The sequence below is a fragment of the Phalacrocorax carbo genome, chromosome 6 (assembly GCF_963921805.1).
Source record: "Phalacrocorax carbo chromosome 6, bPhaCar2.1, whole genome shotgun sequence".
Classification (NCBI taxonomy): domain Eukaryota; kingdom Metazoa; phylum Chordata; class Aves; order Suliformes; family Phalacrocoracidae; genus Phalacrocorax; species Phalacrocorax carbo.
In genome coordinates this window covers 3188090-3214087 of record NC_087518.1, presented here as the reverse complement: position 1 = coordinate 3214087, position 25998 = coordinate 3188090, and the positions used below count along the sequence as shown (strand labels likewise).

Below are 25998 nucleotides of genomic sequence, written 5' to 3'. Positions count from 1 at the left end.
GGGTGACGCAGCCGGTGCAGCACACACCTGAGTCGGCACGGTTCGCTAACTGCGTTACCTGGGGGGGTCTGGCTTGTGCCGGTCCCGGCACTGTCAGAGCTCCTCGCCCATGGGAGTCGAAGTGACTCTGACACGGGACCTGAGCTCCAGGCCAGCTTCTGTATTTCACACTTAGAAAACTGGATAAATTAAAACATACTTCAATTCCTTTGTTTTTGAACCCATTAATACAGTTCTCGGAGCTATAATCTTTATGGGCCAGATCGTAATATTCTTTCTTACGCTGAATGAGACTGTTTAAGGAGTGACGCAGCCCTGGGTCTCAGAAACAAGTCAGGATATCATAATCTAGCCCCGTATGCTTTATGGCTATTATTATCTTTCTCTGCCAGCAAGAGTAAGTTGCACACAGGTATAATTTAAAGCTAGAGATTATGTGAAATGTGTTTTGAATAATATATGAGTCTCAGTCAGATATCTTTAACATATAATTAAAAATAAAGATAAATACAACCGATATGGCTGTATGCTTAGTGCATTCTCTTTTGTGGTGGTGCCTGGGAGAGGAGACGCGGGGGAGAGGTTGCTCCATTATAATCCTCCTGGCAAAGTCTCTCTGAAATCCTTCTGCAGAGACGACAGAATTTTCTCCCTGTAGTAAAAAGCTATTGTTCCATCCCTAATAAATCCAGCCGATTTCCCGGTGTCGGGGGATAAGAGGGCTATTCACATTCATTCCCGCCCTCCTCCCGGCGGGAAGATGCATCATCTTCTGCTCATTCCTTTTTCTTTCTTACTTTTTTGTACATCCCATCATCTTTATAATGTATTTATTCATTCTTCTCTGACCTCCCATACCCACAAATTTCCTGCACGTCCATCAGGATGGACTTCTGGCAGCAGACCAGACGGCAGCGTGGCTGCCTGGCCAAAGCAACGTCCGTGCCCGCGTCCCTGCGGGTCCCTGCCCCGGGCAGCGCGGGAGCCGCAGCTCCCGCCAGCAGCACTCTGACGGCCTGTGCAGTTGCCCTTTGCCCCCGCAGAACATGATCAGAAAACGTTCAAGCAAGGCTCCTTCCATTCAGCTAAAAGACAGAAAGTCCTTACTTTCTGTAGCTGTATAATAACGAGGGGCTTTATTTACAAAGAAAATATTTCATTGTTTAAAAGTGATGCTAAGTGTTCCGGTTTGAAGTGAGCTGTGCTATCGCAGTAGGATATGCCTGTTCCCCTTCGTTTGAACTCTGGGTATAGTTTCAGCCTGCGCTCTATTTAGTGCACAGATGTTTTCCTGAGCATTGGCTCCACGTGATGTTCAATGGCTTTTGGAAAAAAATCTGGCTGTTCAAAAGAAAAGTGTCCTTGTCACATCTTTTCTAGAGTGAGTGATACACGGCCTCTTGCTGCTAAGATACTATTTTATATTTTAACCCTGGGTACACGCAGATTCCATCAAGTATCTGTCACGTTTTCCCTCTGTTTAATGCAGATGACAACACACTGCACGGGCCAGTTTTCCTTCAGGAGCCCAACAGCGTGATCTTCCCCTTGGATTCAGAGGAAAAGAAAGTGAAGCTGAGCTGTGAAGTAAAAGGAAATCCCAGACCAACCGTTGGGTTTGTTGAATGTTTAACTCTTCTTTAGCACGATCTCCGCGTTACAGCAGTGTCCCCCCAGAGCCCCTCTCCTGCGTGCATCACGCGGTGTAACTCAGTGACTCCCCTGGAGCCCACCACGACGCTGATAACAAAAATCAGGCATCGGGAAATCACTCCGTATCGCATCACAATTGCAAAATTAGGACGAGAGTTCAAAAAGGTTCCCGGAGGGGTTGTAAGTAGCCTTGGCTCCCAGGTTACCTGTCCTTTTCCACAAACGTGGACAAAGCTCTTAATTGTTTTCAGCTTTATCAACAGTTTTGAGATCCATAGGCAAAAAGACGCTGTGCCACCATGGCGATGCCGCTGCTGGAAATCGTTTAGGCTGCTGGCTTTTTTCCTTTAGTGCCTTTCTCATTTTGTTCGCCAAAGTAAATGCTGCTCTGAAACCAATTAGAGTCATCAGGCCTCAGCCACCGCGCTGCCTTCTGACACGATCAACTATTCAATGCAATAAACCATGTTGATTCCCTGGTGCAACCATACTCAGGTTGTTCCTCTGTACATTGTGTGCAGGCGGAGGGAGCTGCTGTGCGGCTGTGGCTCCCTCGCATGCTCCATCCAGGGCTGGCAGAGGTGAGGGTTGCTGTAACCGGGGCAACCTGGGGCTGGAATTTCTCAGTGCCCCCATTTTGTGACAACATCTACCACGAGTGAATTGTCTTAAATTTAAAAACAAGCAGCCAGTAAGTCAGGAGAGGAAAAGAAACCTTGGTGGACTTGAACAGCTTAAAGATCCTGTTTCTGGGAGTTCCCCTTGCAGAGTTATTAATTCCAAACAGCAGCAGCAGCAGCAACTACAGAAGCATTAATCATATCAGAGACTGAAATATATGTCAAGGATATTGCTATTTCAGTTAAATACTGGAATATTCCAATACTGTGCAGGAAATTTGCATTTTCATGCCTTTTTTTTTTTATTATTAAGTATTCAAAGATGTTTTAAATCTTTATTTACTACATGTTGTATTTTCCAGTACCCAAGAGTATTCATTAATATTAGCAGACTTTAACTCTGGCATTTTGTGCTATAGGTGGAAGTTAAATGGGACCAGTATTGACATCGGTATGGATTACCGCTACAGCGTGGTGGAAGGCAACCTGTTGATCAATAATCCCAATAAAACCCAAGATACTGGAACATACCAGTGCATAGCAACAAACCCGTTTGGGACAATTGTCAGCAGAGAAGCAAAGCTTCAGTTTGCCTGTAAGTAACAGCGCAGCCTCCGTTGCTGCAGCCTGCTAGAAAAACGTACAGCGCGACGCCTGCTTGAGTAACCTTTTCCAATGCGTCATGTCGTATTCTCTGAGCTGTTCTTGTTGTAGAGACAACACCTGGATTTAGAGGGGAAAATTGAATGAGGAGTAGGTGCCTTCGTTTATGTAAAATTATATGTAGCGTGCAGGGTGAAATGTCTTCTTTCTTGAGAAAGGGGCTACCTAGGAAAGTGTCTGGCAAGTGGGATCTCACTATTGATTTTTCCTTTCCTTGGAGAATTAAAGCTTCAAAATATTTGAAGGATGATACACTTTATAAGGAATAACTTCACAGTGACAGTTTTCACAAGTCCCACATTTCAGTACTAAGGCACAAATATTTCAGGTACGGGTGATATTTTATAACTCCGTGTGAAAGGGAAAACAGGCTGTTTCATATTTATTTGGGGCTAAATTCAGAGTTGCAGTTTCTTGTCGAAAGCTAAGGATAACAGAAGACACAGGTCTCGGTGTGAATTAACATTGTGTGAAATTACAAAAAGCCATTTTGTGGTACGGGATAAAGCCTGTAAGAGTGGGGCAATGATAACTCAGGACCAAGAGTCATCTTTTTTCTCATGTAGTTATGAAGGCGAAGGCAGAGAATAGATAGACTGGCTTATTCATCCATCACCTCTCTGTCTCTGTGCCGTTGTCCGGGGAGGGGTGTACATAGCACCTTAGGAATCACAGCAGGACCTGCTATGAAATATCCTTGCACGCGCGTGCAGGAGTTCAAGGCAATCCGTTCCCAGACATGAAGCTATCAGTAAGGGTGAGCTGGGCTTTTAGTAGAGCTTAATGAAAGATGCTTTGACTGACTGGTAAGAGAAGCTGATAGAATAGAGTGGACTACTTCAGATGTGCTCCAGCTACAAGAATAAAAAGTTAAAAATGCCAATAAACGCCAGGTTCACCCTATATAGAGAGGTGATTTGTAATGAGAAATATTACTGTGAGTAAAGGCAAGTCCTCTGTCTCCCCATGGAGTTTACAGTATATTACCCGTTTGCTTATGACCTGCTTGTGTTTTTCCATGACTGAAGGTGCATTTTCGCTCTAGATGGGTAATGAACAGCTTCCTCAAGACCAATCTCATCACGCCAGATTTCAGTATGTCAAGGTGATTGCTTCATAAATATTACGTTGCTCTGCTTCTCTGGAGACCGCGTGTTTCACAGCAGGCTCCGTCCCACAAATCGTGGCCCTCTGCTAGCTATCAGGGTGAGCCTGGGAAGCACCATTATTCTTATTCAGAGCAAAGCACAACACCCCCTTGGCTGGGGTCGTGCTGTTTGCTGAAGTCAATCGCTTAAGGACGTGCCGAGTACCGGCGTGCAGCTCCTTAGAACGCTGCTCCCAGGCTTCAAAGTTCAGACTGTGGGACTAGGAAGGAGGATCCTGATGCTGGCAGGTGCAGTAGCCACGGACTGCTTGAGTGGAAATACATCAGCTTCCTTGCTAGTTTAAATTGCGAGGTGCATATTAACCAAGAGCTTGCAAACGCAGAGAACTCTGCACAAAAATTAAGAAACCTTTAACTTTTTATCTTTGCTTCAGATACAGAGCATTTATTAAAATCTGGTTAATTTATCTATCTCAATGACTGGTATATCTGGCAAAAACCTTTCAAGTTTTCTGGTTGACCAAATACAAACTTAGTTTGACTGCTGCTTAGTCAAGAAAGTTGAATTCAAAAAGAAAGCTTGTTAAAATAATGAGGATCTTGAATAAATGTATTATTTTTGATTCTAAAATTTATTTTGGATTGCTAAAACAGCATAACCAGATTAGAAACATTTAGATTAAATTAAAAAAAAATAAATCAGCATTTATCAAGGTAGGCTCTCTGCTTTCACAAAGCAGTAAGTCATTTTCTCTTGTATAATCAAAAGGTTTTCAACCCAAATTATCTGAATTATGAAATACAGAGAGCAGTTTATTTCAAAAGCTCTGCCTCTAGGAACCAATAGAAACGGGCATCTGTATCAGCAAGGTGTGTTTGTCAGCCTTGACGTCCGAGGCGTGTGGCTGCAGTAGCATGTCTTAATATAACCTCTTGCCTATATGTGATTTTATTCCAAATGTGATCGTTTCTGAACAGCCTTCTGTAGGTCCTGCGTGGAATAACCTAAAGCACTGGATGGGGAGCAGCCCTTTCTAGCCACTGGAGAGCTCTCATAAGCCTGTTTGCTCCCAGTCGCGCTCTCAGGACTTTTGCCTTTTATCAAGTTATTTTCCTTGAATTTACACCCTTGTCTGGCCCCTAGAGAGCACGTGCAGCCTCTGACCCAACTCGGGCACTTCAGCTTGGTCTCTTATGCCCCGCTATGTCACATGTTATGGTTTAAGTGTGGAAAGCTATTTGGTTAGAGACCCAGACCATCCTTAACCGTCCGTAGCTTCCCCCTGCGTCCGAGCAATCCCTTGTTTTCGAGCCTGATTGGTGTGTTGTGTGATTTTTGTGTTATCTCATTTTTATTTCTGAGGAAAGTTGTTGCTGAGTCTTTTGAGACTCATGTCTGGGGTTTTGAGATTTTTTTTTTCGCCCTCCTCTTAAAGGTTAAATTCTGAATCCTGTGGCATCATTAATATATGTTCGTTCATTCTTCAAGGGCTGTATTATTCTTCTCTAGCATTTTCACCGAAGATTAAACTGCGATCTAGCTATTCAACCTCCTGCGGAGGTCAGAGAGGGTAAGCAATTTAATCCTTGAAATATGTATTCAGGTTACAAACTCATTACGATAAAAGCGCTAATATTTTTCCCCCAATACTTGCTTTGTGATATGATTTACATTTCAAATTTGTTCTTCCCCTCAGCCAATGCTAGTTGTCTCTGAAATTGAACATATTTTTGGAAAGTGAGGAATCTGCTTTGCCACAGTAACAGAATATGGATTTTTGATACCCTAAACCTTGTGCTTATAGCAATACAGGCTCCCAGAAATAAAAAAATTAAAAAAGCTTTAAACTCTGAGTATGGATTCCAATAATGGCTCATGCAAAACGATATATGAAAACAGAGCTGAACTATATTAGATTATGTGCTTTTTATTTTAGGGGGTGGGGATTAGCTTGACAATTTTATTCACTGTACCATTGTTTCTGTTGGGAGATAACGCTGAAATCAAGGAGAAGTTATGCCCGGAAAGAAGTGCAGCTCTGATGCTGCAGTTCAGAGATGCACCCGCCCATTCAGATGTGTGCTTAAAGCTGTTTACTGTGGCCCGGATCCTGCTTCCGTTTAAGTCGAAGATAAAACTTGTATTGATTTTTAGTGGCACCAGCATTGGCCCATACCCCTCAGAAAGTGATGAATTTGCAAGTTGTTCCGCCTGCTTAGCTCCCGCTCTCTTTGGCATGACTCGAAGGTGCTGAGCAGCTCCTGGCTACGGGCAGGAGAGCGGTACGGCTCAGCGCAGAGCGGTACGCCCTGAGCGGGGAGCGCTTTTAATGAGCGGCCTTGCCAAATTACTTCTACTGATTGAGAGATAATTTACCAAATGGAACGTTAGTGCACACGGGTGAAAGCTGCATTTATACTCACATCTCTGTAGGCATAAAATCACCAAGTTGAGTCCTGGGAGAGGCTTCAGGAGCTTGTCTGTCCCCAGTGTGAGGCAGCATTGATACCCTTCCTAGGAGAAGCTCACCAGCCTCTTCTGCACAACATTTGCAGACCCTTCTCAGGAGTGCGTATTTGGAGGACTATGTCTTAAGATGTAGTTTGACTTATTTCGGTGGTCTCTGCTAGTACTAATCTTACTTGCTAGTAGCTACTGCTGATCATCTGGACTATGCTTATTCTCCAAGCCCTGTGCAGGTAATGACCCAAGGGCTTTCCAGTCTATTCCTCCTCCCCTTCCATTGACTATCGAGTGCGGTAGGTGTCCAAAGGATTGTGCTTTGGGGCAGCAGAGTCCCAGTGGCTTCCCACCAGAAATGTCTTTGCAGAAGCCCCCAGTCTATCGCCATGCATGGGTGATCTTGCAGAGTGCCAGCTTCCACGTAACCTGGGGCTCGGCTGCTGTCTTTGGGTTTGCTCTTTCTTAACCGAAGGCTGGTAATGAAGAAAAGGGCCAGCTCGTCAAACCTGTTCAGAATGAGAAATGCTGGTGGAAATGAGCTCCGGAGTGAAAAGGCTAAGTAAGGTTTCCCCTTCTGTTTGTGATTTTTTGCTAAGTGATCTGTGTCCTGATCTAAGTGTCCTGACCTGTTCTTTTACAGTCCCGTTAGTAGGTGAGATCAACGAGATGGGACTCTCCCCAGCAAAGAGAATGGCTATTATTATCTTACCTTTCAGCTGATTTAGGAGCACCTATAGAATAACATCTCTAATGAGAGATTAATTTTTATATTTGTTTTACCTTGCTCAGGGTGCAGTTTAGTTTTTACTGCCAAAGCTTTGAAGCCAGACATTTTTGCACGTCTCCGGGAGCAGTGCAGAGGGTCAATCCCAACACCCCTGTGCCCCCCACCCCAGGGGACTCCAGACTGTGTCTGCTCCATCTGCAGCAGCTAATGCATCGCCAGGACAGGGCTAAGGCTCTGCTCTGCTCTCCGGGCAGGCGACCTCCGTCCTCTCCTGTGGAGCCATCCCCAGTGCTGGTAGATGAAATAGCCTTTCCCTGCTGCGATAACTGGGCTCAATTTGGCCCTAAACTCCTCAGCAGGATTTGCAGTTTAACCTGAAAATATACAAAGAGAGCGCTTCCTGTGGTAATGCTGGTTTAAAAATAAACCCTCTGGAGAGTGGGTGAGTAGCCATGCAGTAGCTGTTGCCTGTCTCATCTCATATGCTGCTGATTGTGAAGTGAGTATCCAAAGAGGAAAATCAAGTTCAGATCGGTGCAGTTTTTCAGTCGTACCGTTGTTTTGCCCCCCGTTGTTGTAACAACTGCCTAAAAGCGGTGTCTGTGAAACATGAGCTGTGAGAGAAATGGGATCTGCTTTTTCAGGGGTTTTTAGCATTTTGCACCGTGTCGCACCACGACGTTGGGAGGAGGGTTGGTTCCTTCCTCCCGCTCTGCGCAGTGATGCTTCTCTGAAATCGGTGCCTTTCCAACCCGGAGCAATTTTCTGTGAAGGAGTTTCCTTTGAATCTGTAATTTTACAGGTCCGCGCTAATGCTATGGGTATTTTCTGCAGTTGGGAAAAATGATATTGAGATGTCATGGGGCCTGAGGCACCAGGTTTTAGAAAGAAATGAGGCCCCAGGAGAGGGGACAATGGGGCTGAAGTGAGGCATCCTCCGAGGATGCTGGAGCAGCAGCAGCAAACCATCTCTGTGCTGCCCCTGGGAGCCCTGAGCTGCGGGCAGATGGGATGAAAGGGGAAAGGTCTCCTCCTCCTGCAGACAGCCCAGGTGAAGTGAAATGGCATATTTTTTGTGTGGAATTTAGCTGGTTTACTGTGTTTGAAGATAAAACTGTGCCTGGGGGGCAGGGATTGCAGGTTGGCTCCCCTCCACCGCTGACCGGGGCAGCAGCCTCAGACTTCCCTTTTGTACATTTTCCATTGGATTGTTCATTTATAGAAACTCTTCACCTTCTTCTTTGTTACTATGAACATACTCCTAACTGCAGGGAATCACACTGTTGTTTCTGAGAACTGGTTTCCCCCCGCACTTTATTAAAGGAATTTGTTTTAGAGAAGTGTTTCTGCGAAAATAATTGTTACGCATGAATTAGCAGCTAGGACTCAGCACTGTGCAGTGCAAGTGGTAGCAGAAAATACAGTAATAATGCGGTTGTAATGAGAATACTTTGGGGCTTTGACCTACCATCCCAAAATAATTTCACTGCGATGGTAGAAAAAGAAAATTACTCCCAACATTATATTGAAAAGGATTTTTTTCAGTATTCCCATTGCTGGAATGATTCCTGTTATATCTTGCACCCGAGCAAATCCCATAATTTTTGCTATTAGTTGCTAAGAAACAAATTATAATTGCTGCTCAAATTCTTTACTGTTGTACCCTCTTATTGCCCTGAAGTGCATTCATTTTCTTTTTGGAGATTAAATGATCAATGAAGTAATTCTTTCAAGAACAATTAATAATGAAAACATTTTCAGAAAACCGCCAAAGTATCTGCCTCGCCTTGCCTAAACAAACAAGCGCAACAACAATCGCATTGATTGATCAATGAAGCGACGCGCTGCCGCTCGGCTGAATGAGGCATTCGGCACGCAAATTAAATCATTTCCGCAGTGATTACTAACGTCTGAGTGTTGAGAAAAGATGATGTGTTTTAAACCTCCTGGAAATTAAGGAGGCAGAGGGTTTGGGTTGGTTTTTTTCCAGGAGTCAGACTGCAGCTGGGACGGTGGGTGCACGCAGCTCTGCTCGTCCCTCGGCAGCCCATCGGTCACCTCTGCTCATCCCCTTTGTGAAGTTTATTTTTTCAAGGTTTTTCTGCTTATGAAGGGCAGAAACCCAGTTTGGTGCCATTTCCTGGCTGCTTTCTTTTTCATAGGATCATAGAATCATTAAGGTTGGAAAAGACCTCTAGGATCATTAGGTCCAACTGTTAACGCAACACCCCAATGTCTCCTAAGCCCTGAAGTGCTGCGTCTACACGTCTTTTAAATACCTCCAGGGACGGTGACTCCCCCACCTCTCTGGGCAGCCTGTGCCAGGGCCTGACTGCTCTGGCAGTGAAGACATTTTCCCTCATCTCCAACCTAAACCTCCCCTGACGCAGCCTGAGGCCGTTCCCTCTCGTCCTGTCACTGGTGACTTGGGAGCAGAGACCAGCCCCCCCCTCACTCCAGCCCCTCTCAGGCAGCTGCAGAGAGCGAGAAGGGCTCCCCTCAGCCCCCTCTTCTCCAGGCTAAACCCCCCCAGCCCCCTCAGCCGCCCCCCAGCACACTTGTGCTCCAGACCCTGCCCCAGCCCCGCTGCCCTTCTCTGGACACGCTCCAGCCCCTCAAGGCCCTTCTTGTCCCGAGGGGCCCAAACCTGAGCCCAGCACTCGAGGTGGGGCCTCACCCATGAAGCCATGCTGAGTGGACCTGATCCCCTGGCTGTCCTGCCCTTGCCTGGTGAGCTCACTCAAGATGAACCACTCCATAACCTTCCCTGGTACCGAGGTCAGGCTGACAGGCCTGTAGTTCCCCAGATCCTCCTTCTGGCCCTTCTTGTAGAAGGGCATCACATCAACAAGCCTCCAGCCATCTGGGGCCTCCCCTGTTAACCAGGACTGCTGGTAAATGATGGCGAGTGGCTTGGTGAGCTCCTCCGCCAGCTCCCTCAGCCCTCTCGGGTGGATCCCATCCAGCCCCGGAGACGTGTGAGTGTCCAGGCAGAGCAGCAGGTTGTAAACTGCTTCCTCCTGGATTATGGGGCGTTTATTCCGCTTCTCATCGCTGCCTTCCAGCTCGGGTTCTTCTGGTTCTCTGTGAGAGCACTTGTGGAAAGCCCCCACCAGGTATGTGGGGTGGGAGTCTGGCATCCTGGGTGGGAGTCTTTGGCATCCTGGGTGGGAGCTGCCCACCCACACTAGGACGGGGGGAGCACCCGCACCTGCCTGCACACGGCAGCCCCTCCCGCAGGACGTGCGTGCCTCTGCTCCAAGGCTGCTTTTCACCCAGATATTGAAATACCACATGGCTATTTCTTGCTCAGGAACTCTTTCTGCTTTTTAGGAGCCTGGACTTTTCCCCGTAGCTTTTCCCATAGGTTAATTCACTTTTTCCTGGCATTTTTGTTGGAGCGCTGCCTCCTACGCGTACCGTCACGATTCGGAGATAACACCCCCAGCCAGCAAATGGAGTTTGCTTTCATCCAGGGCCCATGAATCTGCCTTAAGTAAGTTAATTTTCCTACTTTTTCTCACATATTCTGGAAGTGGTTTTCTTAATGTGGCCTACTTTCCTGCACACACCCCAAAATCTCTTTTGCTGTCTCATTTTTTCCCATTGAAGCCTTTCAGAGCCTCTGCACGTCTAGGCCAGACAGAGGGTTTTATTGTGGTGCACAGGAGCAGCTCTGCAGCAGGAACAAATGACACGGTGCTGCGGAGGGTCTGCTTCTGCTTCCTCCAGCTGCCCTTTCCATTTCAGTTTCCAGGGAGACTAAAAAAACTACTTTTCCCAGATATACAGGACACATTTTCACTTCTGGGTCCAATAAATAAATCTGTTTTGGTACAGATTCTCTGGTAAGAGAGATTTCCTGAATTTTTTATTCTTGCTAAAGGAGCAGTTGTTTCGTAGCTCCTGAAACTTTGCAAATAAAGTGTTATTTTGGAGCCAGAGGCTTCCCAGGCTCCCCCAGCGCCACCGAAGTGGCTGGGATGCGCTAGCCGTCCCCGTTTTCCTCAGTGCACTGTGAGACACGTGAAGCTGTCAGGTCACGGCTCGTAAGGGTAGGGCACAAGCTATTTGTGGTGTCCCCGTTTCTGCAAAGTTATGATGTTAAAATTGTCTAGGCCACCAGAGAAGATTCGGGGCTAATTACGACAAGTTTGGCTCAAAAATGTTGTTTTCTGTATGAATGTAGAGTCCCTGATTCCTCCCCTAGTGTCCTTTAAAAGAAAAGTACTATTTATATCAATACAAGGCCTGATGGTCTTATCCAAAATCAGACACTCCTACTGCTTGGGGCCCCAGGACTGGGTTTGGTGTGATGCTGGGTATGTTCTTAGCAAGGGAACAAGCTAATTTATGTGACTTTTTCTACATGCACCTAGTTCCCAGTGTTCCACTGCTGAAGTCTTTACGCAGCTGTGCAAAGTGCGGTCGTCAGTGTGAGAGAACCAGGTCCCAGCCTCCGCACCTTTGCCACGCAGTCTCCGATGGGTGGGAAACTAGGCTAAGCCTCACATAAGCTCTTCTTTTTTCTGTTTTTTTTTTTTCTTTTGATGAATAGGACCAACAGGGAGTATGTAACAGAGGGTAGATATATAACCTACTTTACTTTCATCTGTGATAGAAGGACCCTTAACTTAGAACAGAAACACAGGATTTATACCAGCTTTGTTTCCGCCCAAGGGTTATAAATAAGATGAATACATTATTACTTAAAGCAGTGGCAGGGCATTTGTAAATAGTCAGCACACCACCTCTCAAAGGTAGTAATCTTGTACACCTGCAGTGTTATTTAGGAAGTGTGTTTCAGTTTATGTCATGCAGAAATAGTGCTGCTGAGAGCAGGGAGTGCTGCACGGGGAGGTGCGGCGGCCCGGTCCAGGCGCGGTGTCAGAGGGCTGCGGCCGGGAGCTGCTGCGCCAGGCGGGAGAGCTGCTGCCAGCACCTCTCGCCATCGCGGCGACCTTAAGATCATGAGACGGTCACAGTGCCACAGTTTCTCTTGTGGTTTAGACATTTAGGGAACAGCAAGGCCCAGGCTGGACAGGTTTCTCCTGTCTTTCTCTGTATTTATTACTTTTGTCTTTAACATATAAAATAACATATATTCAAAATACATATATAATTTTTTTATATCTAGGGGCTGGGTCTTTAAGAATTAAATGCAGATGTAGCTGTTTAAAATGAACGCTTAAATGGACCAGTTTGATCCCAGCATGCCTAGGTCCAGTGACGTAAGCTTTCCTTGTGGAAAGCTCTGCTGTTTTGTGAAGCTCTTTCTAGAGTTAAGTAAATTATCTTTGTGCTACGTCATGTCATGATGCTATGGAAAACTCCAGCTTGACCTGGAAGGAAATAAAAACAGAGGTTTCATGTTTTCTCTGATGTTCTGAATGAAGCAGTAAGTATTCAGGTTCTGAGCCCAGGTATTTGGGCCAGTTTCACTTTGAAATGGAGTGGATCTTTCAGCCTTTGAAGATCATCTGACCTTAGGCTTAATCAGTCGCTTTGATATCTCACCTGTTAACTTAACACCACCCTTCTTTTGCTACGCTCAATGCATAGGTCTTAAAAGTGGTGTAAAGCTCCCACAGTAAGCTAAAGAAGAGAGCAAGGCTTTGTCTTTCTTTCCCTGCTTTCCCCGCGGCTTTGTGCAGGATCTGATACCGTGCTATTTATCAGCAAAATTCCCTGTTCTCCTCCTGAAGCCTTTGCAACTTGCCTGTAGAACCAGCAGGGTAGTTCCCGTTGGTGGCCCATTCAGCTGCTTACCACTAGGTTATTAGAGAATCAGTGCACATCATTTGACATCCATTCCACTCTTTGAAGGCTAAAAGCAAGAATGAAAATAGTAGTACGCTCTGAATATTAATGCGTCCCTAGCAGTAGTATTAATCCTCTGACTGTGACTGTATTTACGGAATTTTCTGAGCATTTTTTCTTAAATCCAAGCCGAAGATAGGAACAATTCAATAGCTGTGGAGATGATATTAGAGTTTCATTTTGGCATAACTTCAGAATATAGCCCAGCTACTTTCACTGAGTGCAATCTTATCTCTGCAAATCACTGATGTCCACTTGGCTTATTCTGATGAGAGCTAGAAGGGTGCATAAATAAGAGAGTAAGTTACCAATTTAAATTATTATTCTGACAAGAAATGGGATACCGTGGAAGCAAAGATGCCAATATGAAGCAGTATCCTCGAGAGCGCAGTGACCCTTCGGGGAGCTCGGTTATTCAGCGAGATTGAACCATACTTTCTTGAAAAGACAAAATGGGATATGACCAACTGAAAACTCATAAATTTAGAAGAAATCTTTCTCTCTTGACTTACAGATAGGTTCATAAGGACATTTCCTTCAACTGTAATATCTTAACATTTTGATTAGCCATCCCATAGAGACTTTGTCTGCAATATCGCCATAAGCAGCGAAGGTAGAGCTACACCATGTCCCTGCAGCATTGCTTGCTCATGATTTCACGTCTGCATCTGTGGTCGCCGCTCACTTATCACGAAGGAATGAATTTATCATGAAGGAGGGAATTCTGGGCATCATTTCCATACAAGTAGTCTGCCATTACAGACATTAGAGGTATTGTCAGGTCTGTGAACCATTGCTGTCCGGGCAATATGTGATGAGCCTCAAACCACGTAAACATCTGTGGTTGCAACTAAGGCTTCTTTTGGTCTGGGTTCTTTCCCGTTAGAAATCTTTCCAAACGTCTTGCAAAAACTGATCCTAGGGTGGCACAGATGTCTGAAGAGCCACAAGCATATGTTTTTGTGGCATATTGTAATCACTATTTTTCTGGTCTTCTGTGTCCAGTGATTAGAGAATAGGATAAGGAGTCAAGATATTTGTTATTTTCTCAGTTACTAGGATGCTTGTTGTAGCATCTCCCCTTCGGCTTTAAATGCCCTCGTCTTTCAAATGAAATAAAGTTATTTACCTATTTTGAAGAAATATTTATAATCCTTAGGTCGATCCTTACTGATTCTATATCAGCGCAAATGAGTATTTTCTTTAAATGTATGGAAAAGAGCAGTTCCAGGCCCCCCGGTCAAGCGCAGACTATTCCCAAAGGGTAGAGGTGGACTCTGTAAGAAAATTTCCATTCCTGTTGATGGGATGCAAGGCCAATGCAGAACAATTTTATGCTAGTGGCTGCTTTTTCATTGTTTTATCTTTTTTTCTTCCCTATTTTCCTTCTGGAAAGCAAAATCAGGGAGTCAGTGTTGGCACGCAAAGGACAGCAGAGCTTTAAATATGTTTTGTCAAAAATTGTCCCATGTTAGTTTCCCTGTCTGCAACAAACACGACTGCCATTTCATAACTCATTAGATGTGAGGGATGAGCAGAATGAAAAAATATCTCCGCTTTAAGTGGTGCTGCCTAGCATAATAATGTACGTTTCCATAGGCAAGCTGAACCACCGGATACCCTCTGAGGACCAGAATCTCTGTAGGGTCTCTTTCATTTCTGTTCCTATCAAGTGAAGGGAAATTGTTCTCTGAAACTTCTAGGTCAGTGAGCTTGTGTCACATTATTTTGCTTTATTTGGGGTCTAAATTTGCATTCATTTAACTGCGCAAAGTAAGAAGGCGCAGCAGAGCATCCTCCGGTGGGGAACGCACAGGGTGTCTGCTATGTTAATGCTCAGCTATGAAGTGAGAGAGGGCTGTGCAGTATCTCCTGCTACCAATAGAGGTACAGCTTTCTGCCTATTGCAAAATCGTGTGTGCTGGAAGAAAGCGTGCGAATAATGCATTGTTTTGCTAGGAAAACATAAAAAAATTCTGAGAGTGAAGTAACTCCATTCAGGTCAACCCGAGGGGAGATGTCTGCCCAAATTTTCCAGATTAAAGTAATAAAATAACATTTTCTGAGGCCTCAGCATTTTGTCTCAAGCAGGAGGTTGCTTCAAAATGAACATTTGAAATATTTCCTATGGAAGGATAGTAAACAGGCAGCTTTTATGAAATGGAACATAAATTTGAGGAGGATTTTTTTGTCTTTTTTTGGTTACATCCAGAAAGAGTGATTTTATTTGGGAGGAGAACAGTGGGTGCCTTGCAGATTCTGCTAAGAGCCCCCACTCCCCGGTAAGATGAGTGGCATGAAGGAAGGGGGGAAAAAAAGCTCTGGGGCTGCCTTGTTGCCTATTTGGAAGCGAGGATCAGATCCCAGCGAGGTGCTGAGGATATAGTGTGCCAGGAGGAGCCGTCCTGGTGAGGACAAGCAGCTTGATCTTGGTGTGACAAAGGACGGAGAAAGTGGCCCGAGCACGGCGTGAGGACCCGTGACTCCCACCTGTGTGTTAGCTAGCGGCATTGGTAATGCTCAGGGAAAAGCTGTCTCAGTCTTTGGGATGCGAGGTAAAAGCCTGAGGAGGAATTTTAGCCATGACGGTAGACAAATCAGTCTGTGTTTGATAGATGGTGGTCAGAAAGACTCGGCAAGATTTAAACGTAGTCTCAGTATGAGAACCAGATAGAGATGTCAAAGTCCAACATGATACATAGGTCAGAGAAGTGAGTGATGGGGGGAGTGGGGAGGGCTTGCAAGAAAAACAAGATGATCTTGGCTTGCATACCAACACACCGGCTTTCTCCTTTCCTAACCCAAGCATGGCTGTTGGCAGCTCGCTCCTGGCTCAGACAGGAGGAGCTGCGAGCCCTTCTCCCTGGCAGGAGGCAGCGTGCCTCCTCTGAGAGCACCTGGTTTGAGTTCAAACCTGCGACTCCTCCAGCTACGCATCTCTTCTCATCGCATAGCGAAGTTGAGCGTTCAAAGCAAACCCCACTGTGAAAATCCTCCAGCTGCAGGTGCCCCCATGGCAAAGGCTCACCTGAGAGTTTTTGAGTCCTGTGAGAACAATAGCGGTTTCCAAAGGAGAGGCAGGGTAGGGAAATGGCAAGATGTTTACCTCTAAAACTTTTTTTTTCAGTGAAGTAGAAATCCCAGTGGAATTTCTGTTCTAAAGGTCAAATTAGAAAGCTTTCATTCCCAGACTTGTAAACTATTTCTGAAATCAGTGACTCTAAAAATTGTTCATTAGAACACCAGCTCTGAAACTAAAATTCTATTAAGCTCCCTATCAAAGGGGGTGTTATTCCAAGCTGCATAGCCCACTCTGTAGTCTTGACACCACAGCAAGGGCATGGGCAGAAGAACTTAATCTTTGTGTATTTATGAAAGGGATGACATAAAACCCTGCTTTTTAAAAGTCAGGCACAGGTTTTATGGAGACAGTGTTTAGAGATATTAGAGCCATAAATATCAGGAGGCAAATCTTGTCAAGTGTTTCGAGAGCAAAAAGCTTTAATGCTTTTGTGGGTGCTACTCATCAGTTAAAGTGCTTTCAGCCTGCCTTCATATAGACAGGCTATGATTTCTTCAAACCAATGTCCTCTAAAATCTGAAATTGATTGAGATGCACTAGAATCTCATCTTCAAGACTAGTTTATGGGCCAAATTAGCATAGTTTGTAGTCTACAGCCAATGAAGTCATATTATTCCATGGGCAGCAATGCAAATGACTTCTGTCTCCATCTGGTTGTGTATTTTGTCCAGGATATGAAACTATGCTCTGTTTGTATGGAGAGTTATGCAAATGTGATGAAAACAATTTGGAAGAGGGCATACAAGCTATCTCTTAGTAGACGGTTCTTTATTCAGTCTGAACCAGGAAGACTTGGCCAAACCCTCTGCTCACCTTTTTTGGTTTTGTTCAACAAGGTGTCATTGCCAACCTATTCAGAATCCCCTTGAGATAAGTCATATGGCCTTTAATAGCAGAAATATCCCATTGACTTTGTTTCAAGGACTGCGTATGACCTTAAATATCATTCTAAAGCTTAAATTGCTGGGAACATCATAAAATTATAGAAAAGGTATGTCCTGGTTTTGGCTGGGATGAGTTAAGTTTCCTCCCAGCAGCTGGTACAGTGCTGGGGTTTGGGTTTAGTGTGAGAATAATGTTGACGACACACTGATGGTTTAGTTGTTGCTGAGCAGTGCCTACGCTAAGTCAAGGACTTTCCAGCTCCCCGTGCTCTGCCGGGGGCACAAGAAGGTGGGAGGGGAGGGGGCACAGCCGGGACCGCTGACCCCAACTGGCCAGAGGGATATTCCATACCAAATATACCAGTATATAACTGGGAGGAGTTGGCCGGGAGGCGGCGATCGCTGCTCGGGGATGGGCAGGATGTTGCTCAATGGGTGGTGAGCAGTTGAATCGTGTATCACTTCCTTTGTATATTATCATTACTATTTTATTTTACCTTATTGCAATCATTAAACTGTTCTTAACTCGTAAGTTTTCTCACTTTTATTCTTCTGATTCTCTCCCCCATCCCTCCAGAGGGGAAACAAATGAATTGGCTGTGCAGTACTTGGTTGTTGGCTGGGGTTAAACCTTGAGAGGGGATGAGAAGGCAAGCCCTGTTATGCTCTGTAAATCTCTTTAAGTCGTGCTTGAAAATGGACTTTAATTTCTTGGCTGTATCTGTGTACGTAAGTGGATTGTGGGTTTCAGATATATGAAGAGGTAACCACCCCTTACCTATATCATTACTTTACTTCTACCATATGGGTGCTTTGAAGTTGTTTTAATATTAGCAGTAAAGGTCAATTCTTACCAAATTCATTTTTAACTGTTCAAGTTTCTTGTATCCAAATTACGGCCAAGCCTTGAGCATGAAATACCAAACCAAAGACCCCATGGAATTTCTATGGGCTACAACCCCCCTTTTGTAAAAATCCTGATCCAAAGAATTTATTGATTATCTAATGGAAGTATTAGTAACCTAATGGAAAATGTATTTGTAGCACAGTTACAGTGATACTAATGCTGGAGCGCATGGAGTCCGGTTACTGCCAGTTCCCGGTTATTGCACAGGTGCGCTGGTGGGGCGGTCTGGCGGGGAGGGCAGCACCTGCCCTCTTCCTATCCGCTGCTCGCCTGGGTACGCGCAGGGCGGTGACAGCCCCTTGCCTGCCTCTGCAGTGGCTTGTTTGGGGAGCCTGATGGAGAGGGGGTGTTCTGTCCCCCTGGCTGGGCCTGACCGTCGGTATTGTTATACATCTGCTGCGTTAACTGCGCTTTCTTCATTGATTCCTGCCTCTGTTATGTCTGAGTTTTACTATACGTAAGGCCTTTGCAGTCATCGTGTGTTCTCGCCCTCCCGTGTTGACAATCCCTTGGTTTTCCTTCAAGCACATGCATCCTCTGTCGGGGTTCATTGAGTAGCTCACTCTGTGGGGATAATGATCCTTCTGAAGCTACAGATAGACGTATAGATACAGGTATTATGCTTTGGTAGCTACTTGCTATTAACATCGACTCAGCAGAGGAATATCACTGATGTCTTATCAAGTTCATTTTACAAAAGTCTCTAGAAATAGACTAAGTAAAATATAGCAACATAAAAGTCACTATCTTTTTTTTTTTCCTCTAAGCCTGAATATTAGTCATGTTTTCTCTTGGAAATTAAAACTCAGTGATGTATAAAAGGGTGATTGATGTATGTATGTGTTCGCTAGAATATAGTAAAAGGAGAAATAGTTTTGTATCAGTTAAACAAGAATAATAGATAAAAATCGCATTGACACTGCTTTTCTAATAATTGGGGGAAAAAACGCTTAAATGTAATGGCAAAGGCTTCACTAGTGGTGTATGAGATTTTGACAGTATGCTATGCATGGCGGTGTACAGCAGTGCTTCCTCCTGCATGATATAGTCACGTAAATTGGCTTTCTAAAAGACACGCAGACACCTGTCATCATCAATTTGAATCATTTACTATTCATGTAATTTTCTATAATATTTTTGCGTTTGTTTAATAGTTCTAAAACAGCCCTCTTCCAGAGAGAGTTCTGACTTAATTTTAGAACCGGCATAATTATGGATTTTGGATTCTAAAAATACACTATGCGTTTTTTAAAAAGTAAATAAATAAATGAAAAGGCAAACCATGGAAACCCTCCTCTAGCAAACCAGGAAAGGCAAAACAGAGCTTAGCTCTCATAAAAAATCGGGATCTCTCTGTCAAATCACCAATGACCTGAGACTTGCGGCCTCCTGAGGGAAGCCGCCTTGTTTCGGTCTGGTTTCCAGAGCACGCCGTGCTCAGCGGCCGAGTTATTTCCACGTTGTGGCCAATAACGAGAACCGAGCGGGCCTCGCGTACAAGCGCCGTAACCGCTCTGCTTGGGCAGGGGTCTTAACAACAGAGCAGTCGGCGGGGCTGTGAATGCGAATGGATATAAATACAAAAAGCGGAGGTCAAATATTGTGCTACCCCTGCCGGTGGGAACTTGCAGGAAAGTGAGCTGATCTGGTCTTGCTTGCTCGTACTTGGATGTCGTCTGTGAAATGTTTCTTTTAAAGAGCAAAATTTGACTTCCAGGGCTTACCTAGTGGTCAATGAGAAAAAGAATTACCAAATTTCATAAAGTACAAACCCAAGTAGGTCCTAATAATGGATAAAAGCTACAGCTCTTTTGTTTTGCTTGTAATTGAATCTTCTTTGCTACAAGGACTGATTTTTTTTTTTTTTTACATAAAACTTGGGGAAATTTTTCATCATTCTAGCCAAAGTTGCATAATTGTAACTGTGAAAAGCCATATGTTTCTGATTAAAATTTCCATATGCCATTTACTGAGACAAACTGCCCAGTCTTAAGGGGCTTTGGATCATTTCAGATTGTTTAAGCTTTTATTAAACCTCATTTGAGGTTTTGGAAGGAGATCATTCAATGCAATATCCTACCCAAACTGAAAAGCTGCTGAGATCAACAGCTGCTGTTGGCACCTTCTGGGCTTTTCAGCGGTTTTGAGGAATAAGCATCTGTATCAGACTGACATCGCTTACCAGTACCTGCGAAAGTCGTGTCACTAAACGTCACGGCAGAGTTTTAATGGAGGCTACAGAAAAACCTAGTAATGCGAGAAAAGACATTCAAGTTCATATTAAAGGGTGGGTGTTAGTGTGCGCACCCTAATAGCATCTTGCGCTCTAGTGCATCTCAGCATCAGTTGTCAAGTTTTTTGTGCAAATATTAGCTAATTAAGTCTCTTTTGAGATACACGGTTTAAGTACTCATCCTTAGAGGTGTGCAAACTTTGACACAGAGAACTTAAATGTCTTTCCCAAAGTCATGCGATTGCTAGTGTCGGTGGTACAAATAAATGTATTTTCACAGGTTATATACATACAGCTTTATGCTCACATGGGTCTGTTAAGTCTGATTTGGAATCGCTGCTGCGGAGATGCTGAATTTTAAATGGCATCCCCACTCTCGTTCATTACTAAGGACGGAGTAACGGTGTTAATCATGATAACATGTCTGCATTCCTGTTAAACCTCCCTGTTGTATTCTCCTCTCCACTGAGAACGTTCCTAATCGCATCCTCACCTCATGCAGCAGTTACTGGAGCTTATACAAGCGTTTTCTATTTTCAGAGGAGTCATAGGTTTGGTATTGTGTGCTCCCAGTAAGCTTTGGCAGGCCATTGGCCTCCAGAATTGGAAAGCATTAGTATTTTCTTCCTCAGTGGTTTCTCTTAATCAGTTTTGACAATTCTTTATTAAACAGGGATTGTCCAAGTTAAATAGGCCAAAACCTAATGTGCAGGTGTGTTCTTTTCTTAACAGTCATACAAATCTCTGATCCTGATTACTTAAAATCACATATTTAAAATAAAAGCCTGATCTCTGAGTTATTCATTGGTGCAAGTGGCCTAGGATTTCTCGTGAAGATGTGTGCTGCTTTGGTTGTCTAGGGAAGGTCTACATCCTTCCTGCACCTGCTATCTTTTTCGATCCTATGAATAGGATCAGCATTTTTTTCATGGTCAGGTACTGCCTAGTGCCACAAACCCCTGAGCTGGTGATGCATTTTCACCAAAAGCACGTGTGGGGATCCTGGCTCCCACAAGAAGCAGTTTCTATTGGCGTAAGCAGTCCTCAATTCTGGTCGTGTTTTGTTTGTTTCATGTATAAATATTTTTATTGAAATTAAAGCCCCTTTCTTTTTTGATCTATGCAATGATAGATCACTGTAATTGAAACAATTTATACCCTAAAAACTTTAATTAAGTCACGAAGATGCCTGCATGCTAAATCTTAATGAACTTATCACTTCCAGGCATTGTTTTCCTTCATCTTGTTCTCTCTCTTCTGTTTACTAATGTTCCTCATATTATGTCTAACATTTAACTATAAACTCCTTAAATGACTGTGTCTTTTATTTCTATTATGAGGTATTTAGTACCCCGTGGGCACTTAATTAATCACAATGTGATTATTTTCAGATTTCTTGCATACTATGTTGCCACGTCCCAGGAAGCAAACCTCTGGGACTCTCAGGTCTGGGAGCAGGCATCAGGCCACCAGACTATCGCACCGGCTTCCAGACCTCCTCTTCCTCCTCCTCCCCAGCATTTCGTGCATCTGAAGGCTGGATGGGTGCAGGGCCCTGTAAATCGCTTCCCGTTTATCATGGTCCGTATTTTCCATCAACTTATGCTTATTTGAAACCGGCTGCTTAAGTGTGATTAAAGCATACTTAGAGTTTGTACACGTTCTAGAAAGGTGGCCTTGATCTCCAGGCATCAAGGATGTTGAACCCACTGCTCTAAGTTGTAGTTTATTCTAGCAGCTGATCTCATCACTCGTAGTAAGTGTAATCTCTCATCTCTGTTTCCATGACTTCAGCTTCATACCACAGGTTTTTGTTACGCCCTCCCCTGGGTTGGCAAACGCTTCAAGAGATGGCATTGTCTCCTGGTGACGGTGCTTCTACACGTAAAGCAGAAATGTCTCGCTTCTGTTTGAGAACGTGGTGACCCGTTCAAGGCTTTCGCTGCCTCCCTCCTAAATCTGAAATTGTCTTCCTTTAATCTACATCCTCAGCTGTTTTTCAAGAACTTGTGGGGGTTTTGTTGTGGTTTGGTTTATTTTTCCAATATATGGGCAAAAGTATTCGTGTCAGGAGTCGGTGATCTCATTGACAATGTACGCAGGAGAAACGGGTGAACAGTAAAGCGTGGAAGACTATAACAAGAAGCAGCAGGAAACAAACAAACAAAAAGGCAAAATATGACGCAGTGAGAATAACGTGACTAGAGGCCAGTCCCACAGCAGCGCATGCTGGATAGCCGTGCCGTGTCGTGGGGGTCATCTGCTTAGGTGCAGTGGCAGGTCCAGCAGCTGGATGCCGGCAAACCTCAGATTTCCAAGGTCAACTACATCTGCTCAGGTCCAATTTCCAGTGGAAAGACAGCTGGTATCAAGGGAAACATGGAGGTATGATAGTCCTGCCTCAAACCTTCTTCCAAAACAGTGAGCGTGCCAAGAAATAATTGAGCTTGCTGGCTTAATAACTCTTCTGGCGTTTTTGTGGGTTTGGTTTTTTTTTTATTGGCAAATAAGAACAAAAATCCTTGTATGTTCGCCAGGGTCTTTGGGCTTGGGGGCAAGGCAAAGTGGAACTTAATGCTCTCGTCAGGGGAGACACATAGAGCTGAACCATTTATGCTGTAATTTAGAGTCATTCTGCAGCTGCGAGGGTTATTTTTTTCTTCTTCTTTTGCTGTCCCATTGATTTTTAATGTCAAAAGTATAGAAAAAAATTCTTACCTACTCGCTGGGCAGGGGTAGAGGGGCACTGGACGGCTGCGTCTCCCTTGGAGGAAGATAACAAACATGGAGAAAGAAGCATTTGAGTGCTACTTCTGCGTTAAAGCTTCCTGTGGGGGGTGGTTTTCAGCAAGTGTGTTTAACTTTTGTTTAGCAAGTGGTTTTACCTCTGTGCGTGGGGAATTCAGCGGTACAAAATTTCAGGGCAATATTCTGCACCCATTTGAGCAGAATCTTGTAGGAAAGGTTTTTGTCCACTTTGCACAGCATGTGAAAGCAGAGGAAGACCTCTCGAACCCGCACATCACTAATCTGTGTGCTTTGTAACTCTTCAGCAACACTAGCATTGTTCCTAATTTCTTGGGAAAGATTGCAAAGGGGTGTTTAAATGAAGTTTCTTTTATTAATAAAATTTTAATGATATTATTAATTCAAGTTACTATTTAGGTACTGCAGAAATAAATTCAAAATGTGGATTTCAGAATGCACGAACATCATCAGCCTAATCAGTTTGATGAGCCATTAGCCTGTCTTATAATTATCTTAATCTTGTTAGTTTACTCGGAGACAGATTTCAAGCACATGCATGAAGCTTTTCAGAACTGACAGTTGACTTTCAAAGCTTGATAGTTTGCACTACGAATGATAGTGATGAATGCTTTGCTTTGTTTGCTGCCTCCAATTGATTTTGACCATTCTTCCCTAGTTGCTCATCCCAGCAGAAACTTCTTCACCTCGAATATTGTGTTCAGGTTTGGGCCCCTCGGGACAAGAAGGACCTTGAGGTGCTGGAGCATGTCCAGAGAAGGGCAGCGGGGCTGGGGCAGGGTCTGGAGCACAAGTGTGCTGGGGGGCGGCTGAGGGAGCTGGGGGGGTTTAGCCTGGAGAAGGGGAGGCTGAGGGGAGCCCTTCTCGCTCTCTGCAGCTGCCTGAGAGGGGCTGGAGTGAGGGGGGGGCTGGTCTCTGCTCCCAAGTCACCAGTGATGGGACGAGAGGGAACGGCCTCAGGCTGCGTCAGGGGAGGTTTAGGTTGGAGATGAGGGGAAAGTTCTTCACTGCAAGAGTGGTGAGAGACTGGCACAGGCTGCCCAGAGAGGTGGGGGAGTCACCGTCCCTGGAGGTATTTAAAAGACGTGTAGACGCGGCACTTCAGGGCATGGTTTAGGCGACATGGTAGTGTTGGGCTGATGGTTAGACTTAATGATCCTAGAGGTCTTTTCCAACCTTAATGATTCTATGATTCTTTTCTGGATAGCCATACTTTTCTTGTCATATATATAGCTATCTGTTTTGTCAACAAATAGGGTTGTTATTTCCTCGCAAAAAAAAAAGTTAGAGGACTGGATTTGCATTTAAACTATTGAGTTGTGCACTTTATCTCCATACTGTCATAATGAAGAGCTGCTGGGTCACCAAGCAGGTGGCTGTTTCTTATTATTGGTAATGAAAGACCTTTTCCATTCCCTCCCCTGTGATTAACAGAAGAATTCCCTAGAGCACTAGGCTTAAACACACAGGCTCAGAGTTGATGCAGTTTTTCCTTCAAACGTTCCAAAGCAGACCTGCTTATGGCTTTTTTTAGGATTCAGGCCTGAAAAGTGAATTCTATATAATCTCTGAAAAGTTTTCTGTGCATATGTATGTATATGCATATGGCACAATGTGTGCTGTCAACGTGGAGGAAGACATAAATAGCTAAATAGAGATACGAATAAACTTCCGTTATATATAATTTGAGACTCTTAGAAATACTTTGCAATTTTTTTCTAGTGCATCTATATGTGTATACGTGTATATCCATGTATATAAAGCATCTGCTTTGGTGACTGGGTCTTGTTCTGCTTTTACTTTACCTTTTCATTTATTGGAAAGAATATTAATGTAAAAATGTTTCCTAATACCGCATGTATTCCTCCAGGCATCATTTTGATTTTAGGCTATTATTCCCTATGCAACTGTCCTTGGTGAGGATATGATCCAATCTTGTGCGTGTATGCAGTCAAAATATATTTAAGCCTATGCAACTGGCAGGTGACCAGAGGAGTGTAATAGTGGTTCCTGAAAAGAGCCGTTCCACCTCTTTTGTAGAACTTAGGCCAGAAAAATGATCCCTCTCTCTTTTCATCAGTAATGGGTTTTCTTTTGGTTTCCTTCTGCCTTTTTTCCTAGGCCAAAAAAAGACAGAGGGACAAAGAAAATCGCCTTGCTCAAAGCTCTAGACTCAGACTGTGATCTGAGGCTGGGAAACTCCGTGCTTTATTGTCTCCCTGTACCTACACAGAGTCTGAACAAACAGCTCACGCGGGTGATCCTGCTGTTAAATGGATACCCAGGTTAAATTTGGGCCGGTTTTAAACTCAGGTGTAGTTTTGAACCTCCTGCATGAACCCGTTTTGCCCAAAGGGTGTGATAATGCAAGGGCCTCGGCACCCAGTGCAGACGGCAGCACCCCCTGGGTTCGGGAGGCGTTGCTTCTGCCCATGGACTTGGCCAGAAGAAAGGTGGGAGGGTGGCAGGCTCGGACTAGTTTTGTTTTCACAAATAATTCCACTGCACTGCAGCGCAGCAGGCTTTTTAAGTCCCCACAGTTTTTATTCACCAAACTGTAAATGCAAAAAACTGAAATAAAGTAAGAATAAGATCCCAGGAATGATGTAACGTACAGCGTAAGGGTGTGACAGAACTGTGCTGGAAGTCTCTCAGCAGCTGCCGGCGCTGTAACAAATTGTTACTCGCCACTTCCACTGTAGTTCCCCTTTTGTCCGGATTCCATCCTGAATTTGGCGTTAGCAGGAAGGGTCCATGAAGGAGGTTTCTAAAGTGAAGCAGTGACAACTTCTGTTTTTATTTATTTAATTTAAGCAGGCTTGCCAGTGCTTCCAGAAAATATTTTCAAGAGAGGATAAAAATCAAGGCTTAATTTTTCATCCTTGTAACCTTATAATGATGTTCCTACTAGTTCCTGCTGTTAAATATTTATCACCTGTGTGTTTTCTCTGGCTCACAACTGCACTGACAACAGGTTTGTAATCACCAAACCATGGCTCAGCTAACCTGAAAGGAAAAAAAAAAAAAAAAGAGAGAAAAAGATGAAAAGCTACCAAAGTGATTCAGTCGGT

At 44.3% G+C, this 25998-nt stretch overlaps 1 protein-coding gene across 3 annotated transcripts in view; it reads left to right on the top strand.

Annotated features, from left to right (window-relative positions):
• LOC104047469 (contactin-4) overlaps positions 1 to 25998 on the top strand; it is a 353961-nt gene that overhangs the window by 219107 nt on the left and 108856 nt on the right. For all 3 annotated transcript variants that reach the window (XM_064453439.1, XM_064453440.1, XM_064453438.1), the window contains 2 exons: positions 1490 to 1616; positions 2693 to 2868. In XM_064453439.1, the coding sequence (XP_064309509.1) occupies positions 1490 to 1616; positions 2693 to 2868 (303 nt within the window). The remainder of the gene's footprint in view (positions 1 to 1489; positions 1617 to 2692; positions 2869 to 25998) is intronic.